At 56.4% G+C, this 12,795-nt stretch overlaps 6 protein-coding genes across 6 annotated transcripts; 2 read left to right on the top strand and 4 right to left on the bottom strand.

Annotated features, from left to right (window-relative positions):
* Positions 1 to 432: 432 nt before the first annotated feature.
* On the top strand, positions 433 to 2,227 carry VDAG_06201 (quinate permease; the record flags this gene model as incomplete). Its single annotated transcript, XM_009659215.1, has 4 exons — positions 433 to 608; positions 674 to 1,403; positions 1,461 to 1,794; positions 1,854 to 2,227. The coding sequence occupies 4 exons, from the start codon at positions 433 to 435 to the stop codon at positions 2,225 to 2,227; spliced, it is 1,614 nt and encodes a 537-aa protein (XP_009657510.1).
* A 573-nt stretch (positions 2,228 to 2,800) lies between these two features.
* VDAG_06200 (uncharacterized protein) lies at positions 2,801 to 3,586 on the bottom strand. Its single transcript, XM_009659214.1, has 3 exons — positions 3,253 to 3,586; positions 3,138 to 3,197; positions 2,801 to 3,086 (listed from the first exon to the last, which is right to left on the bottom strand). The coding sequence occupies exons 1-3, from the start codon at positions 3,403 to 3,405 to the stop codon at positions 2,886 to 2,888; spliced, it is 414 nt and encodes a 137-aa protein (XP_009657509.1). The 5' UTR covers positions 3,406 to 3,586; the 3' UTR covers positions 2,801 to 2,885.
* Positions 3,587 to 4,871: 1,285 nt separating this feature from the next.
* Positions 4,872 to 5,401, bottom strand: VDAG_06199 (SnodProt1; the record flags this gene model as incomplete). Its single annotated transcript, XM_009659213.1, has 3 exons — positions 4,872 to 5,057; positions 5,116 to 5,285; positions 5,341 to 5,401. The coding sequence occupies 3 exons, from the start codon at positions 5,399 to 5,401 to the stop codon at positions 4,872 to 4,874; spliced, it is 417 nt and encodes a 138-aa protein (XP_009657508.1).
* Positions 5,402 to 6,753: 1,352 nt separating this feature from the next.
* Positions 6,754 to 8,353, bottom strand: VDAG_06198 (uncharacterized protein; the record flags this gene model as incomplete). The annotated part of the gene is made up of 5 exons (XM_009659212.1): positions 6,754 to 7,028; positions 7,118 to 7,254; positions 7,311 to 7,401; positions 7,464 to 7,941; positions 8,018 to 8,353. The coding sequence occupies 5 exons, from the start codon at positions 8,351 to 8,353 to the stop codon at positions 6,754 to 6,756; spliced, it is 1,317 nt and encodes a 438-aa protein (XP_009657507.1).
* A 993-nt stretch (positions 8,354 to 9,346) lies between these two features.
* VDAG_06197 (uncharacterized protein) lies at positions 9,347 to 10,615 on the top strand (the record flags this gene model as incomplete). The annotated part of the gene is made up of 1 exon (XM_009659211.1): positions 9,347 to 10,615. The coding sequence occupies one exon, from the start codon at positions 9,347 to 9,349 to the stop codon at positions 10,613 to 10,615; it is 1,269 nt and encodes a 422-aa protein (XP_009657506.1).
* A 317-nt stretch (positions 10,616 to 10,932) lies between these two features.
* Positions 10,933 to 12,592, bottom strand: VDAG_06196 (cellulose synthase catalytic subunit; the record flags this gene model as incomplete). The annotated part of the gene is made up of 3 exons (XM_009659210.1): positions 10,933 to 11,819; positions 11,899 to 12,377; positions 12,434 to 12,592. 3 exons carry the CDS (start codon positions 12,590 to 12,592, stop codon positions 11,120 to 11,122), a joined length of 1,338 nt encoding a protein of 445 aa, XP_009657505.1. The 3' UTR covers positions 10,933 to 11,119.
* Between the last annotated feature and the right edge of the window lie 203 nt (positions 12,593 to 12,795).

Below are 12,795 nucleotides of genomic sequence, written 5' to 3'. Positions count from 1 at the left end.
TGTCTGGGGTCGAGTCTGGGGGGGGTGAAGGGCGATGGCTGACGAACGGGGGGGCCTAGGAGGCTGGCTTTGGTGATGATCAGGCATGTTGCCCTTGTTTGGCCAGATGCTCCCTCAGGCCCATGCAACACTATGTCCGAAGCCCGACTATTTGAGATGTGGAGAGATGCCCCAGGTTCCCCCAAAAGATCGCTCCCCATCCCATCTGGCAGCAGGCGTCTCAGATCATATATCAAGGACACCTCCTCCCCTCCATCTTGGGAGTCTTTCCTCTCGTGTCCTCCACCGCCCTCCAACAACCCAAATCGGTCCTCTGCTACCCTGCACCCTCGCAAGGTCCAGACAAGGAAAGACAGATCGTCCTTCCCCTACCCGGTCGACAATTCAGTACGCCATCTCTAGCGGCAGCACCTCTACGGACAGTCGCCCAGCATGGTTGTCTCCATCCTCAAGAAGATCGTCCACAATGAGGCGATGCAAACTGATCCCCATGAGATCTACTCATGGAGGGTCCTCGCCCTCGCCTGCTCGGCCTGTTTCGGTGCCATGTCCTTCGGCTGGGACAGTTCCGTCATTGGCGGCGTTGTCGTCATGAAGCCTTTCCAGGAGTAGGTTCACCACTTACTCGCCTCCTTGTTACTACCGGCAACACGGAGTGCTAACCTCTTTGCAGGGATTACGGTCTGATTGACGGCGTCACCAACAATGTCAAGGACGCCAACCTGGCAGCCAACATCGTCTCGACCCTCCAGGCCGGATGTTTCGTTGGTGCCATCGCCGCTTCACCCATCACTGACAAGTGGGGCCGCAAGAAGGCTCTCCTCGGAACTTCTCTCATCATCTGCATCGGTGTCATCATGCAGGCTGCTTCTCTTGGTCATCTCGCCCCCATCTTCGTCGGTCGCTTCATTGCCGGTCTCGGTGTCGGTGCCGCCTCCTCTGTCAACCCGCTGTACATCTCTGAGAACGCTCCCCGTTCCATCCGTGGTCTCCTCACAGGTCTCTATCAGCTCTTCATCGTCACGGGCATGATGATTGCCTTCTGGGTCAACTACGGCGCCGCCCTCCACGCCACTGGAAAGACCATGTACATCATCCCTCTGACGCTTCAAGGTCTTCCTTCGCTTCTCCTCTTCGTCTGCATGTTCTTCGCCCCCGAGTCTCCTCGATGGTTGGCTCGCATGGATCGCTGGGAGGAGGCCAAGTCCACTCTTGCCAAGCTCCGTAACCTACCCGAGACTCACTCCTACGTTCAGGAGGAGTTCCGTGAGATCCAGGAGCAGCTTGAGCATGAGCGCATCATCGCCGGTGACGCCACCTTCGGCAACCTCATGCGCGAGATGTGGACCATCAAGGGTAACCGCAACCGTGCCCTGATCTCCGTCGTTCTCATGATCTGCCAGGTGAGCCTTGTTTCCTGCTGTGCCGAATCACAACGCCCGTACTGACAGTCTGAGTAGCAAATGACCGGTACCAACGCCATCAACACCTACGCCCCCGTCATCTTCAAGAACCTCGGTCTCACCGGTACTACCGTCCCTCTCCTAGGCACCGGTATCTACGGTATCGTCAAGGTCCTTGCTTGCGTCGCCTTCCTGCTGTTCGCCGCCGACTCCCTTGGTCGCCGCAAGTCACTCCTTTGGACCGCCATTGCTCAGGGTCTCTGCATGTTCTACATTGGTCTCTACGTCCGCATCTCGCCTCCCAAGGAGGGCCAGGACGTTCCCCCTCAGGGCTACATGGCTCTTGTCGCCATCTTCCTCTTCGCCGCCTTCTTCCAGTTCGGCTGGGGCCGTAAGTTTATCCCTCGTAACACTGCCCGTTGTCTCGCCTTGTACTAACACGGCATATAGCCGCGTGCTGGATCTACGTCTCTGAGATTCCCTCTGCTCGTCTCCGTTCCATGAACGTTGCCCTCGCCGCCGCCACCCAGTGGCTCTTCAACTTTGTCGTCGCCAGGAGTGTCCCTGTCATGCTCGCCACTGTCGGCCGCGCCGGTTACGGCACGTACATGATCTTCGGATCCTTCGCCTTCTCCATGTTCATCTTTGTCTGGTTCTTCGTCCCCGAGACCAAGGGTCTCTCTCTCGAACGCATGGACGAGCTCTTTGGCGTCACCGAGGTCGCTGCCAAGTCCACCGACAGCCTCAACGAGCGCGACAGCAAGAACGGCGCCGAGGTTCAGATTGATGAGCCGTACGCGCCCAGCCGCAACGACAAGGTCTAAGCGATTCCCCTGGTGGGGGATGTTTTCGTGTGCCTCTGTTTGGGATTGTGCGAGAGATTACATGTCGTCGACACAAAGTCTGATACCTATACACTGTTTAGCGTGCGGAGACTAGCTGTTGACGAGGATTGAGATAGCTAATCGAGTTTGAGCGTCTATGACCATGCATCCGGATCTTGATTGTGACTGGTCGTGGAGTGAAGCAGTGCCGTGCCGAGTCAGGTCGCGGAGTTCGTCGGTAATTCAGCCTACCTAGGACACGTCCACAATATTTACCTCGACAACCTGATGTGTGGGACAGCTACGACACTAGTTTATTTTTCCGTCATATCAGAACATACGCTCGATCATGCAGACAGGGAGAGGAAGGGAAGCCGTGCACAGCTCACTTCATCAAGGGCTGGTGATACACGGATGCACTACTCTTCCATAGCCCACAATTGCATGTGTTATCCTTGTCCAAGTGCCGATGACCCTGATTCCTGCTCCCAAGTGCATAAGTGGTACGTTGAAGTGGGAATGCTGAACACCAACACCCGCATTCACGATCGATGTCGGATGGACAGATGAAGCTCAGTAATCATTGACATTTATGAGCACGATCAACTTATATAACTCGTCAAGCACAATCGGAGTGCACCAATTGAGTGTCTTATATCTACTTCGTTTTCGCGAGCTCTGGCACGCATGCATGTTGTCCATCTTGGATGCTAAGAACAGTGTCCAAGCCTGGAGTGACAAGCGAGTCATCTTTGACCTGCCTTGAATACTCGTTGATTTGATTCAAGTCGGATCGTAAGTTTGTCGACGACACCATTGACTTGAGCACATCTGAAACCCGAGCTCGAGGTGCTGTCCTCTGTTCTTTTTTCAGCTCCAGTACACAACGGAAGAAAATAGGGGAACTGACTCTGGCACAATCCGTAGCAGCAGGGGCCGCGAGCACCAGTGAAAAGGGGTGGACATTCCGCTATTGGCATCTTTAGCGTTCGGGCCGTCTCTTTGTTGGTCTTTCGAATACGTACCGCCCCAATTTGGCGTGCTGTTGTTACAAACGTCGCATTTTCCCTCTGCGTATGCCAGCTATCAGGCCAGTCTCCTTCGAGGAATCTGTCAAGGAATGGTGATGAGTGATTGTCACTCACTGTTACACCTGTTTGACACGCATTGGATGTCATGAGTACACGGGTCTGATAATGTTAGTGCTCAGATGAAATCGACTGGAGGAGATGTTTGGGGCGGGTCACCAAACTGTACGCCTTTGTTCACCATCGCAGAGCCCAGAACGGCAAATCCAGCAACGACGACTGTAGAAAACTTCATTGTTGGTTGCTTAAGAAAACGCGGTCAACTATGGGTGAGGTGCGAGTCAGGTGCGGCAATGGGTAACCAGACAGCCCAACCTCCTCTACTTATACCTCTACTTATACAGTGGCGGTCTCGGCAAAGGGTTTCTTGATTGACCAGTGCACACCACACTCGGAGACTTCGTGTTGCACGATAGTCTAGAAATGAAGAGAATCCGTATCAATATCTTTTGACTTCGAGTAGGGCACTGACAGAGAGCAAACCCTCCGAAGTAGGGGCGCTAAAAGAACCCTCAGCCTAGTTGGGACCATAGCCCACACATATTACGGGCCTAGGAAGAACGGATCTATGACATGACCTTCAGGTTTGGTGGTCCGATTTGGCGGCCCAAATGAATCAGACCACGAAAGACAATGCCGCAAGTGCCAAAAGTTGAGCTGGCGTAACGGCGCCGCCGGTGATGCCGGGGTATCTCGCGATCCTGGTTTGAGATCGACACCGTATATTGAGAGTTTATTTTGGCTGATCGCTGTTACCTCCTATCCTTTTCAATTTCAGCAAAAATCCTCGAATCACCCTTGCCCCGCACGTCCTTGCATGTCAATCCCGCCGGCTCGGCAGATCAGGTAGCCGGAACCTTCTGCGCGTCTAAGGATCCGGAGCTGGAAGATGCAACCTGGGCATTGTATCTAGCCGAGGACATCTTGTTCGTTTATGCTTGATTGGCGGGTAATGCCTCCTAATCTCGATCACGACTAAAGTTTGGCGGCATGCCAATTTGAATCGCAAGCGACGCACGCCATGGTTATCAGTATTTCCGGCATCAGAAGTCCAGTCCTGTCGAGGTATCTATCCACGAACACGGTCCCTGTTGTGAGTAAGTTTTCCAAGACACGAGCACACGGTCCTCCTTTCGTCAGACCGACCCCTTTGATTTTATCTTGATACCTCCTTTCGTGTCTTTCGCTTCATACTTCAAAGCAAGTATTGGGTCCGAAGCGTGCTAGTCCGATTCTCAGGATATAAGATCTCACTCCCATGAGCCTGCCCCTCGAGCTTCTTCTCTTCCTCTTGAGACACTAAGCTCGGTTGTGGCATCAGTCGCCTTCGTGAATAGTACCGCTTGACCTTGTAGCATTTTGGATGGGCCTGTCAGAGATCTTTTGACCCAAAAGCGCAGTGCACAAACCAATTAAGATTATACTTCTCCAAACATGCTAACACATCGCTTGAGGCCCATGCAAACCCACTCCAATGCCAAATCATTGCCCCCAGTCATGAATTACAATCCGAAATCAATATCCCGCAGCAGTGCCCCTCTAATAACGCAGACGCCTCAGAGGCCGCACTTGCTCTTGTTGACCTGCTTGGAGCTGGCATCGACACGGCCGAGCTTGACAGCCTGTCCACCGGTGAGGGCGTTCATGGCGTCGAGGGCAATGTTGAAGCCATTGGCCGAGTGGTCGATGGCGAGGACATTGATGGTGCGTCCGTTGTAGCTGAGCTCCCAGCAGGTGCCGCACTGATTTACACCTTTTTAGAGGGGTTGAGCATGGAAAACGCAATACTGGTGCACTTACGTTGGGCGAGTTCCAACCAGCGACGGCGGGCGCGCCACCGATGTAGGGGAACTTCTTGACCTGCTTTTGGGTCTGCCAGCCGTAGCGGGTGATGAGGCCGTTGGCGCCGTCGGAGCAGCTGACGGCAGTCAGAGAGCGTGAGCCGTCGTCGTAGCCCTTGTCGTAGGAGACTACATGGGTGTTAGTATGCTTTAGACGAAGGGCTGTTGGAGATGGGAATCATACCAGAGGCGGCCGAGGCGGCAGTGGCAACGGTGAAGATGGCGAGGAGGTTGGACAGCTGCATGTTGGAAGTTGAGGGGTGATTGAACTGTGAGATTATTCAAAAAGTATGATTCGAAGGTGAAAGCGAATGTGTTGTGGTGTTGAAAGCAAATGTTGTGATTGTTTGACCAGGGTGGTGATGGCGTGATGAAGAGACGAGAACAACTTTGAGCAGCATCGACTCTGCTCCTTTATACTCAACAAGACGAGCAGATCATCAACAGATCTGGGCCTTGATAGCTAAGTCTCCGAGGCATCGCGACAATCAGCTGATGGCTAAGCCGAAGCTGGTCATCGCTGCGTCACGCGGCCTAGCAACATCCACAGACAGACAGCTTACCTTACTTCGTATCGTGTGGTGAGACCTCGCTCATTCGTTGTCGGCCTAGTCGCACCCGGCATTGTCGCGCAGTCGCCTCCTCGTCAGCGGACGGCTACGCCGTGGCCACGACTTGACGTCCTTTGGACAGAACAAAAATAGACCTTTCGCGTGCCACTCCAGGCCCCATACGACATGGCCCGACCGCCTAGCTCGGCTGTAGGACCTTTTCCCCCATGCTACCCCAGCTCGTGTTAGCGGGCCGCAAGGCCCTGTAAATGGCCCGGGCCCTACAGGCCGTGCAAGCTAGGCCTCTCGTATTCGAGCTCACAGCAACTTGGAGAGCGGTGCCAGCACAGCGCCGCTGTGGCCAATTCGGGGCCTTTTTACGATGTTCCTTGTGGGGATGGGGGGGGGAGGATCGAGCACGCTTGTGGAATGCAGTGCGCCTAGCTCAGCGCCTCGGCGGGAAGTGGTGATCATTTGTACGGTACAGCCAGTGCCGACAATCCGACTTGTCATGCCTCGCCTGACGTCGAATCGCTCCCTGTCGACTGCTGCCGTAGGAGTTGTCGTCCGAGAGACTCGTCCGTGGCAAGGTAGATGCGTCGATCAGATGCATCGTCATGCAGTGAACACCGCCTCGCTCTAGGTCAATCAAGAGTCCTGAATGCTCCTGAAACTAGAAGGTTGGAACGGAGCATGAGAACAAGTCCGCTTTTTATCGGACGAAGCTGGATTCGTCCGTGGATTAACTGGCAGCGTTCGTCGCAGTGCAGATACGATAGCGGCGATCCCACGTTCACGCGCACGACTGAGGCAAATCGGATATTGGCGAGGGTCATGGCCATATTTGGGCCCGTTATTTCAGACAGATTTTTCGTTCATATTCTAATCGAATGGGGTATCATCGCTCAAAAGGCTATGCCAAAATTCTTTTCTCTGACTATTCACCTGCTTCCCCGCCGTCTCCGCGATCGAGATCCCCGCGAAGCACCGTCAAGCTCAAAATTCCCCAGAAATTCACAGCAACTGCTTCGCCGTGGTCCACGCCACTACCACTTTGTTTTGAAGTTCCGGTCGCAGAGCCATCTCGCCGTGAGCAGCAACAGGCCCGCGGCCGTCATGCAGCAGCCCCCAAACAGCACGAGTCCCTGGAACTCCTTCTCGGTGCCCTCGCGGATGAAGGCGCCGCCGATGGGCGTACCCGTGAAGACGCCGATGGCGCCGAGGCTGAAGAAGGCGCCGAGCCGCGCACCAATGTGCTTCTCGGGCGAGATGCGGGCGACGATGGAGGGCATGACGCTGATGTAGGTGCCCGAACAGAAGCCTGGATGAATGTCAGCTGAGGCTGGTGGCGGGAGGTGACAGCAAGGCAGCGCGAGGGATTTGCGCATGCAGTTAGGCGGTGGCTCATACCGTAGAGACAGGCAAAGGCGACGATGAGGCCGACGCTCTTGGCGAGGAGCCACATGGTCAGGCAGAGCACGCCAGAGAGGATTGTCATGGGGTAGAGGAGGTTGAGACCGCCGATCTTGTCGGCGATGAAGCCTCCGCTGAGGGAAGGCATATCAGTATGTGCGCGCTGTGCATCGCAGGGCGAGACACTCACCTGATACGTCCGAAGAAGCTGGATCCGTTGATCAGTGGCAGCAGATAGCTACCGATGCTAGCTTCAGGATGATGAAGCTTCAGGAAGGCCTCTGTCAAGAAAGTTAGCAAGCCAGTTCCACTACAGAGCCTGGAGATTGAAGGAGATACTCACCGAGAAAATTGTAAGGAACGTACAAGCCCAGGTTGCCGACGACTGTGGCCAGGGCCAGAGTGACATATCGCACGTCCTTGAAGCCGTTGAAGTCGACAATGTCCCTGATGGAGTCGATCGACCGCACCGGCGACTTTGGCTTGGAGATGAGGATGGCGATGACGTAGCAGACGAGAAACAGCAAGGCGGCGACGCGGATTGTCCAGGGGAAACCAATTTTGGGAACGAGCCTCGAGAACATGATCGGAAAGCAGACACCACCAGCACTGCTGCCGCCAGCGACGATGCCCATGGCAAGTGCACGGTTCTTCTTGAAGTGCTGGCCAGTGACAGACAGAGCGACCTGAACGCCAAAGGCGACAGTCAGGCCGAAGAGGACGCCCTGGCTGAGAAAGTATTGCCAGATCTGGTCGGGTTGAGCGAAGGACAGGCCGACGCAGGAGATGATGGCACCTGTGGCGCCGGCAATGTAGAGGAGCTGCCATGGTCAGTCGTGTCTGCTAAGTCTCTCCGCGCCTTGAACAGAGCAATCTTGGAAAGGGCAGCTCCCGTACCTTGGGTCCCCATGCATCGAGCAGGGCACCAGAGATGGGTCCGACGAGGTACATCAGACCGAGCTGGAGGGATCCGATGAGGGCGACGAGGGAGGGTGAGGAGTCGGTCAGACGATTCTTGCTGTAGTAGTCCTGAAAAAAGCCAAAACTCGTCATGAAACCGAAGCAGACAAAGTAGACGAGGACGGCGCCGGTGACGGTAAGCCAGGCATGAAGGGTGTTTTCGCTCTCACCCTGAGGCGCCTGCTGCTGTTCTGGCTCGTTGACGGGAAGGGCGCCGGATTCCAGGGCCAATTGCTCCCGCACCTGTTTGGGGGTCTCTTCCTCAGTCGTCATGTTGATGTTCTTTCGAGCGTGGAGGCAAAGAACATCCTCGTTCGCTGCTCAACGAGGCGGTCGCATGGTGTTTGTAGTCTCCTCGAGGGTCGATCCCCCAGCGTTAACCCCTGTCGACTCGACCAAGGATGACTCCATCACAAACCAATTGGATGGTCGTACTGCAGCGGAGAGAGCTTACCGCTTTGGGTTCGCCGGCCACGAGCTGATTAATTCACGGCAAAAGCGAGCTTCACTATCTGGGGGCTATCTCGTCAATTGAGGACTAGGCTCGCGAAACGTTGCATTTCTCGAAGAGCGAAAGACTTGAGACGTCTTTTCGCCTTTTCAGCCAGGGCAAATGGAGATGAAGGAGCACAAAGTTCAGGCGGTCTTAGCATTCAGCCGCCGCAAGCAAGCCCACGGGATGGGCTACGCACAAGGCGGGACATCTGGGTATTGCCTGTCAGGACAAACTGAGAAGAGTGGGCTCCTTCATGGAGAGGAATACTCTTCATTGACCAAGCTTGATGGCACCAGCCGCAATGGGTGACAGCGATGGATTCATCTTTGAAGGTATGTATACAAGTACTTATCACCTTCACTTGGTGCAATTCAAGAAACTGGCCAGAGTCATGTCATTCAAGTCTCGACGTCCCGTGATGAGACCATTGCGAGCCGGTCGGTGGAGCACGTGGGCGATGCCCCCACCGCCGGGATCTGGAGCGTTTCGCCTCGAACCAAAATTTTCACGATAGCCTCATTTTTTTTCTTTGCCCCTGGTCTAGCCCCTCCCTTATCTTATCTGCCTCACGGCACTCGCTCGTCTGCCCACCCCCGGGCCATCCACTTAGGGCAAACAGGAAGGTCACCCGCCGTCAACGCGGAGGTCGAGTCGATGCGACTCATCGCCATGGCGTTTCCTCTGTTATGAGTTTCTGAAGAGGCATTTCTTCCTTCTCTTTCCACCAAGTCACTCCTTCAAAGCTTCGAGCATTCCAGCCTGCCCACGTCATGGAGCCCGCGGGCTGTCCGCTTGTGCCTTCGGGCAGCCTACCACCTCTGCGTGTGCTGAACACGCTCACTGAGGACCAGATCTTCGCATCACTAACAAACCTCGCGGCTCTGTATTGCCCCCTGACGGCCTCATTCGTTTCTACCCTGGATCACAAGCACGACCATGCAAAGGGCTCGGATTCGGACCTCGTCGACTCCGGCTACACGTCTGCCACCGAAGATGACGAGGGCTGTCCCGGGAGCACACAGCAGCGCCTTGCCGCCCTGCGCGCCGACGACTACGAGCGCTCTTTCACCGAACGCTGGCTCACGCGCTTCATCGCCCGCGCCGCCGAGATCCCAAGCCTAAGTCTTGAGGAGACGATGGAACGAGCCGTCCACCAGGCCGCCTCCATCCTCGAGTCCTTCCACATGACTCCAACCGACGACGAGCAGGGCGACCAGAGCTACACGCGCCACTTCTCCTTTGCGCTGTCATCGCCCAGCGAGCCTCCGGTCGCGGTGCACCTCAACGACGGGCTCTCCGGTCGCGACTCTACGGACCCAGACGATGTCGGCCTCCAGAGTTGGGGCGCCTCCATCGCGCTCTCACGGCAACTCTGCGCCGAACCCGCCCGCTTCGGCCTCACGAGCGCCGCCCTCGGCCCGTGCCCGCGCATCGTCGAGCTCGGTGCCGGAACGGGTCTCATCAGTCTCGTCCTCGGCTCTCTGCTGCCTCGCCTTGGCATCCCCTCGGCTGCCGTCATCGCGACAGACTACCATCCTGCCGTCCTGGCTAATCTTTCGGCTAACATGGCCGCCAACTTTACGTCTCCTTCTTCTCCTTTGTCCTCTTCCTCTTCCTCCTCCTCCTCCTCCTCCTCCTCCTCCTCGATTTCTTCTTCCACCCCCCGTAAGCCCCAGGTCGAGACGGCCTTCCTAGACTGGTCCCGCCCCTCCCTCGTCGCGCCACTAGATAAAAAGGCCGACATGCTCATCGCCGCCGACGTCGTCTACGCCCCGGAACACGCGACGTGGCTGCGCGACTGTGCCACGGCGCTGTTGTCTCCCAGCGGCGTCTTCTGGCTGTTCATCACGGTGCGGCAGAAGGGGCGGTTCAACGGCGTCAGCGACACGGTCGAGGCGTCGTTTGAGGCGCGCGACCGTCCGACGGGGGCGGACGGGCGTCAGCTGACGATCTTGCATGCCGAGGACCATGGGAAGACGAAGGGCGTTGGAAGGGGGGACGAGAGCGGGTACAAGCTGTTCCGTATCGGCTGGGCTTGAAGGGGGGGAATGGTCATATGGCGTTTTTTCTTTCTTCCTTGGGATGGGCGTAGCATGGCAAGGCGGCTATTGGTACGGACATTACTTTTGGCGTGTAGAGATAGAGTCAGGGTAAGATACACCAGACGTAGATATAGACGTAGAGATATAGAGCTCATGAATTACAAAGTCGCTGCATACGATCGAAGCAAGAAAAGATACCCATATCCATACCTATGCAAGGCAAGGTTCGATGACAGTCACTCCTCATCATTATTGCGCATGGAGGACACAGAGGTGTATTGATGCACCGCGAAACAATCACAGTACGAGCCAATCAATTGAAATGTTTATCTTCCAGTCTATTTACCGGGATATCTTAATCTAGTCTTGTCATCATTACATTGTTGTTACCAGTTTATTGTCCCCCCTGTCAACGGCCACATCCAGTGGCCCCCAAAAATGCTCTTAAAGACAGCGAGAAGCAGAGACACACTGAGAAAGGAGAGGAGCATGATCTACACATTAGAAGAGGAAGAAGGACGCCGCAAAGATGAGCGCCGTGTACGCCGTGGTGAAGGTGTACTCGAGCTCGAACCACGCGGCCTGGCCTCCAAAGGCAATCTTCTTGCTCTGCCTGGTCGGGTGGGCGACGCCCGTCTTGGGGTCGCGGTCGAGCAGGGCCTCGCGCTCGGGCATGGTGGGCGGGTCGATGGCGTAGGCGACGGGGGTCCAGAGGGAGCTGCAGATGAAGAGGAAGGTGAGGGGCGGCCAGAAGGCGTGGGTGACGAGGCAGCGGAGGACGTCGGTGACGGTCGTGTCGAGGTAGAAGCAGCGGTAGGAGGTCAGGACGACGCCGACAAGAGTCAGGTAGACGAAGCCGAGGTGGAAGAGGCCCATGTAGTTGACGAGGATGGCCCAGAGGCGGCGCATCATGTTCTTGCGGCTGTGGGCGTCGCGCTCGTTGAGGGCCGAGCCCAGCGAGCCCGTCGGCTTGAAGGCCTGGCCCTGGCCCCGAGCCAGGTCGGCAGGATAAAGGAGCGGGCGATGCAAAGGGGCGATGTAGGGCGCCATCCAGAGCTGGTAGCGCGAGCCGCGCTGGCCCGTGTGGTAGCCGGCGGGGATGAAGAGGGCGAACTCGCAGAATCGGTTCGAGATGGTCGCCCGCGAAGCACGCGCGAATGAGCCAGCGGAACTGGTTATCCGTGGCAAAGGCGACGAGCGGCTTGCCCATGACGAGAATGATGGGGATGGCGAACATGGAGATGGTCAGGAGGACAGTGTACAGACTGAGAGTGGCGTACAGGAAGCCGGAGAAACGCTGGGCGAAGCTCATCTCGCGCACCTTGTCACCCCACAGGCAGAAGTTGAGCTTGAAAGACGTGTCGACCGTGCCAATGGCCCAACGGGTACGCTGCTTCAAGTGACCGCCGAAATCTTCGGGAACCGTGCCGAACTGGAGAGGCTCGTGAATGTACGCCGTCTTCCAGCCCTTTCCAAGCATCAGTGTCGAAGTGGCGACATCCTCAGCGAGGGATCCAAGAGGGAAGTTGCCGATCTGGTCGAGAGCCTCACGACGAACAACGTAGCCGGAACCAGTGCACCACGCAACACCGAGAGCATCCTTGATAGGCTCGATGACGTGGACGAAGAAGTCGAGTGACTGAGCGAGGGGATCCGAGTCCGGAGTGTTGTAGAACAGCTGAGGAGGACAGGCGAGAGCCATCTTGTCATCGACAAGAAGATGAGGCAGAACAGCACGAAGCCAGTCACGCTCAGGAATCTATCGATTGTAAGCACACGCAAGGTTAAATCATCAAAAAGTACCGTAAAACATACCATGTCAGCGTCCAAGGCGGCCATGAACTGACCGGCACCGCCGGGAAGCTGGTGCACCGCATCGAGGCCGTAGTTCAGGTTGCCGGCCTTGAAGTGGTGAGGCTTGCCGGGAATCTTGGGACGCGCAATGTAGACGAGGTTCGGGTAGGTCTGCGACATGCCGAGCACGGCGTTCTCGAGACCCTCGGACTTGCCGTCATCGAGAACGACGACCCTGAAGCGATCACGCGGGTAGTCGAGGTTGGACGCAGCGCGGACCGTGTCGGCAACGAGATCATCCTCCTCGCCGCAGCAGGTGACAAAGACATCGACCGAGGGCACGTCGTCGTTGCTCGTCAGCCTCAGCTTGGGCCGGAGACGCT

The sequence above is a fragment of the Verticillium dahliae genome, genomic scaffold, assembly GCF_000150675.1.
Source record: "Verticillium dahliae VdLs.17 supercont1.13 genomic scaffold, whole genome shotgun sequence".
In the NCBI taxonomy this organism is placed as follows: Eukaryota; Fungi; Ascomycota; class Sordariomycetes; order Glomerellales; family Plectosphaerellaceae; genus Verticillium; species Verticillium dahliae.
Note: the sequence above shows the minus strand (reverse complement) of the source record. Positions and strands in the feature narration are given on the sequence as shown.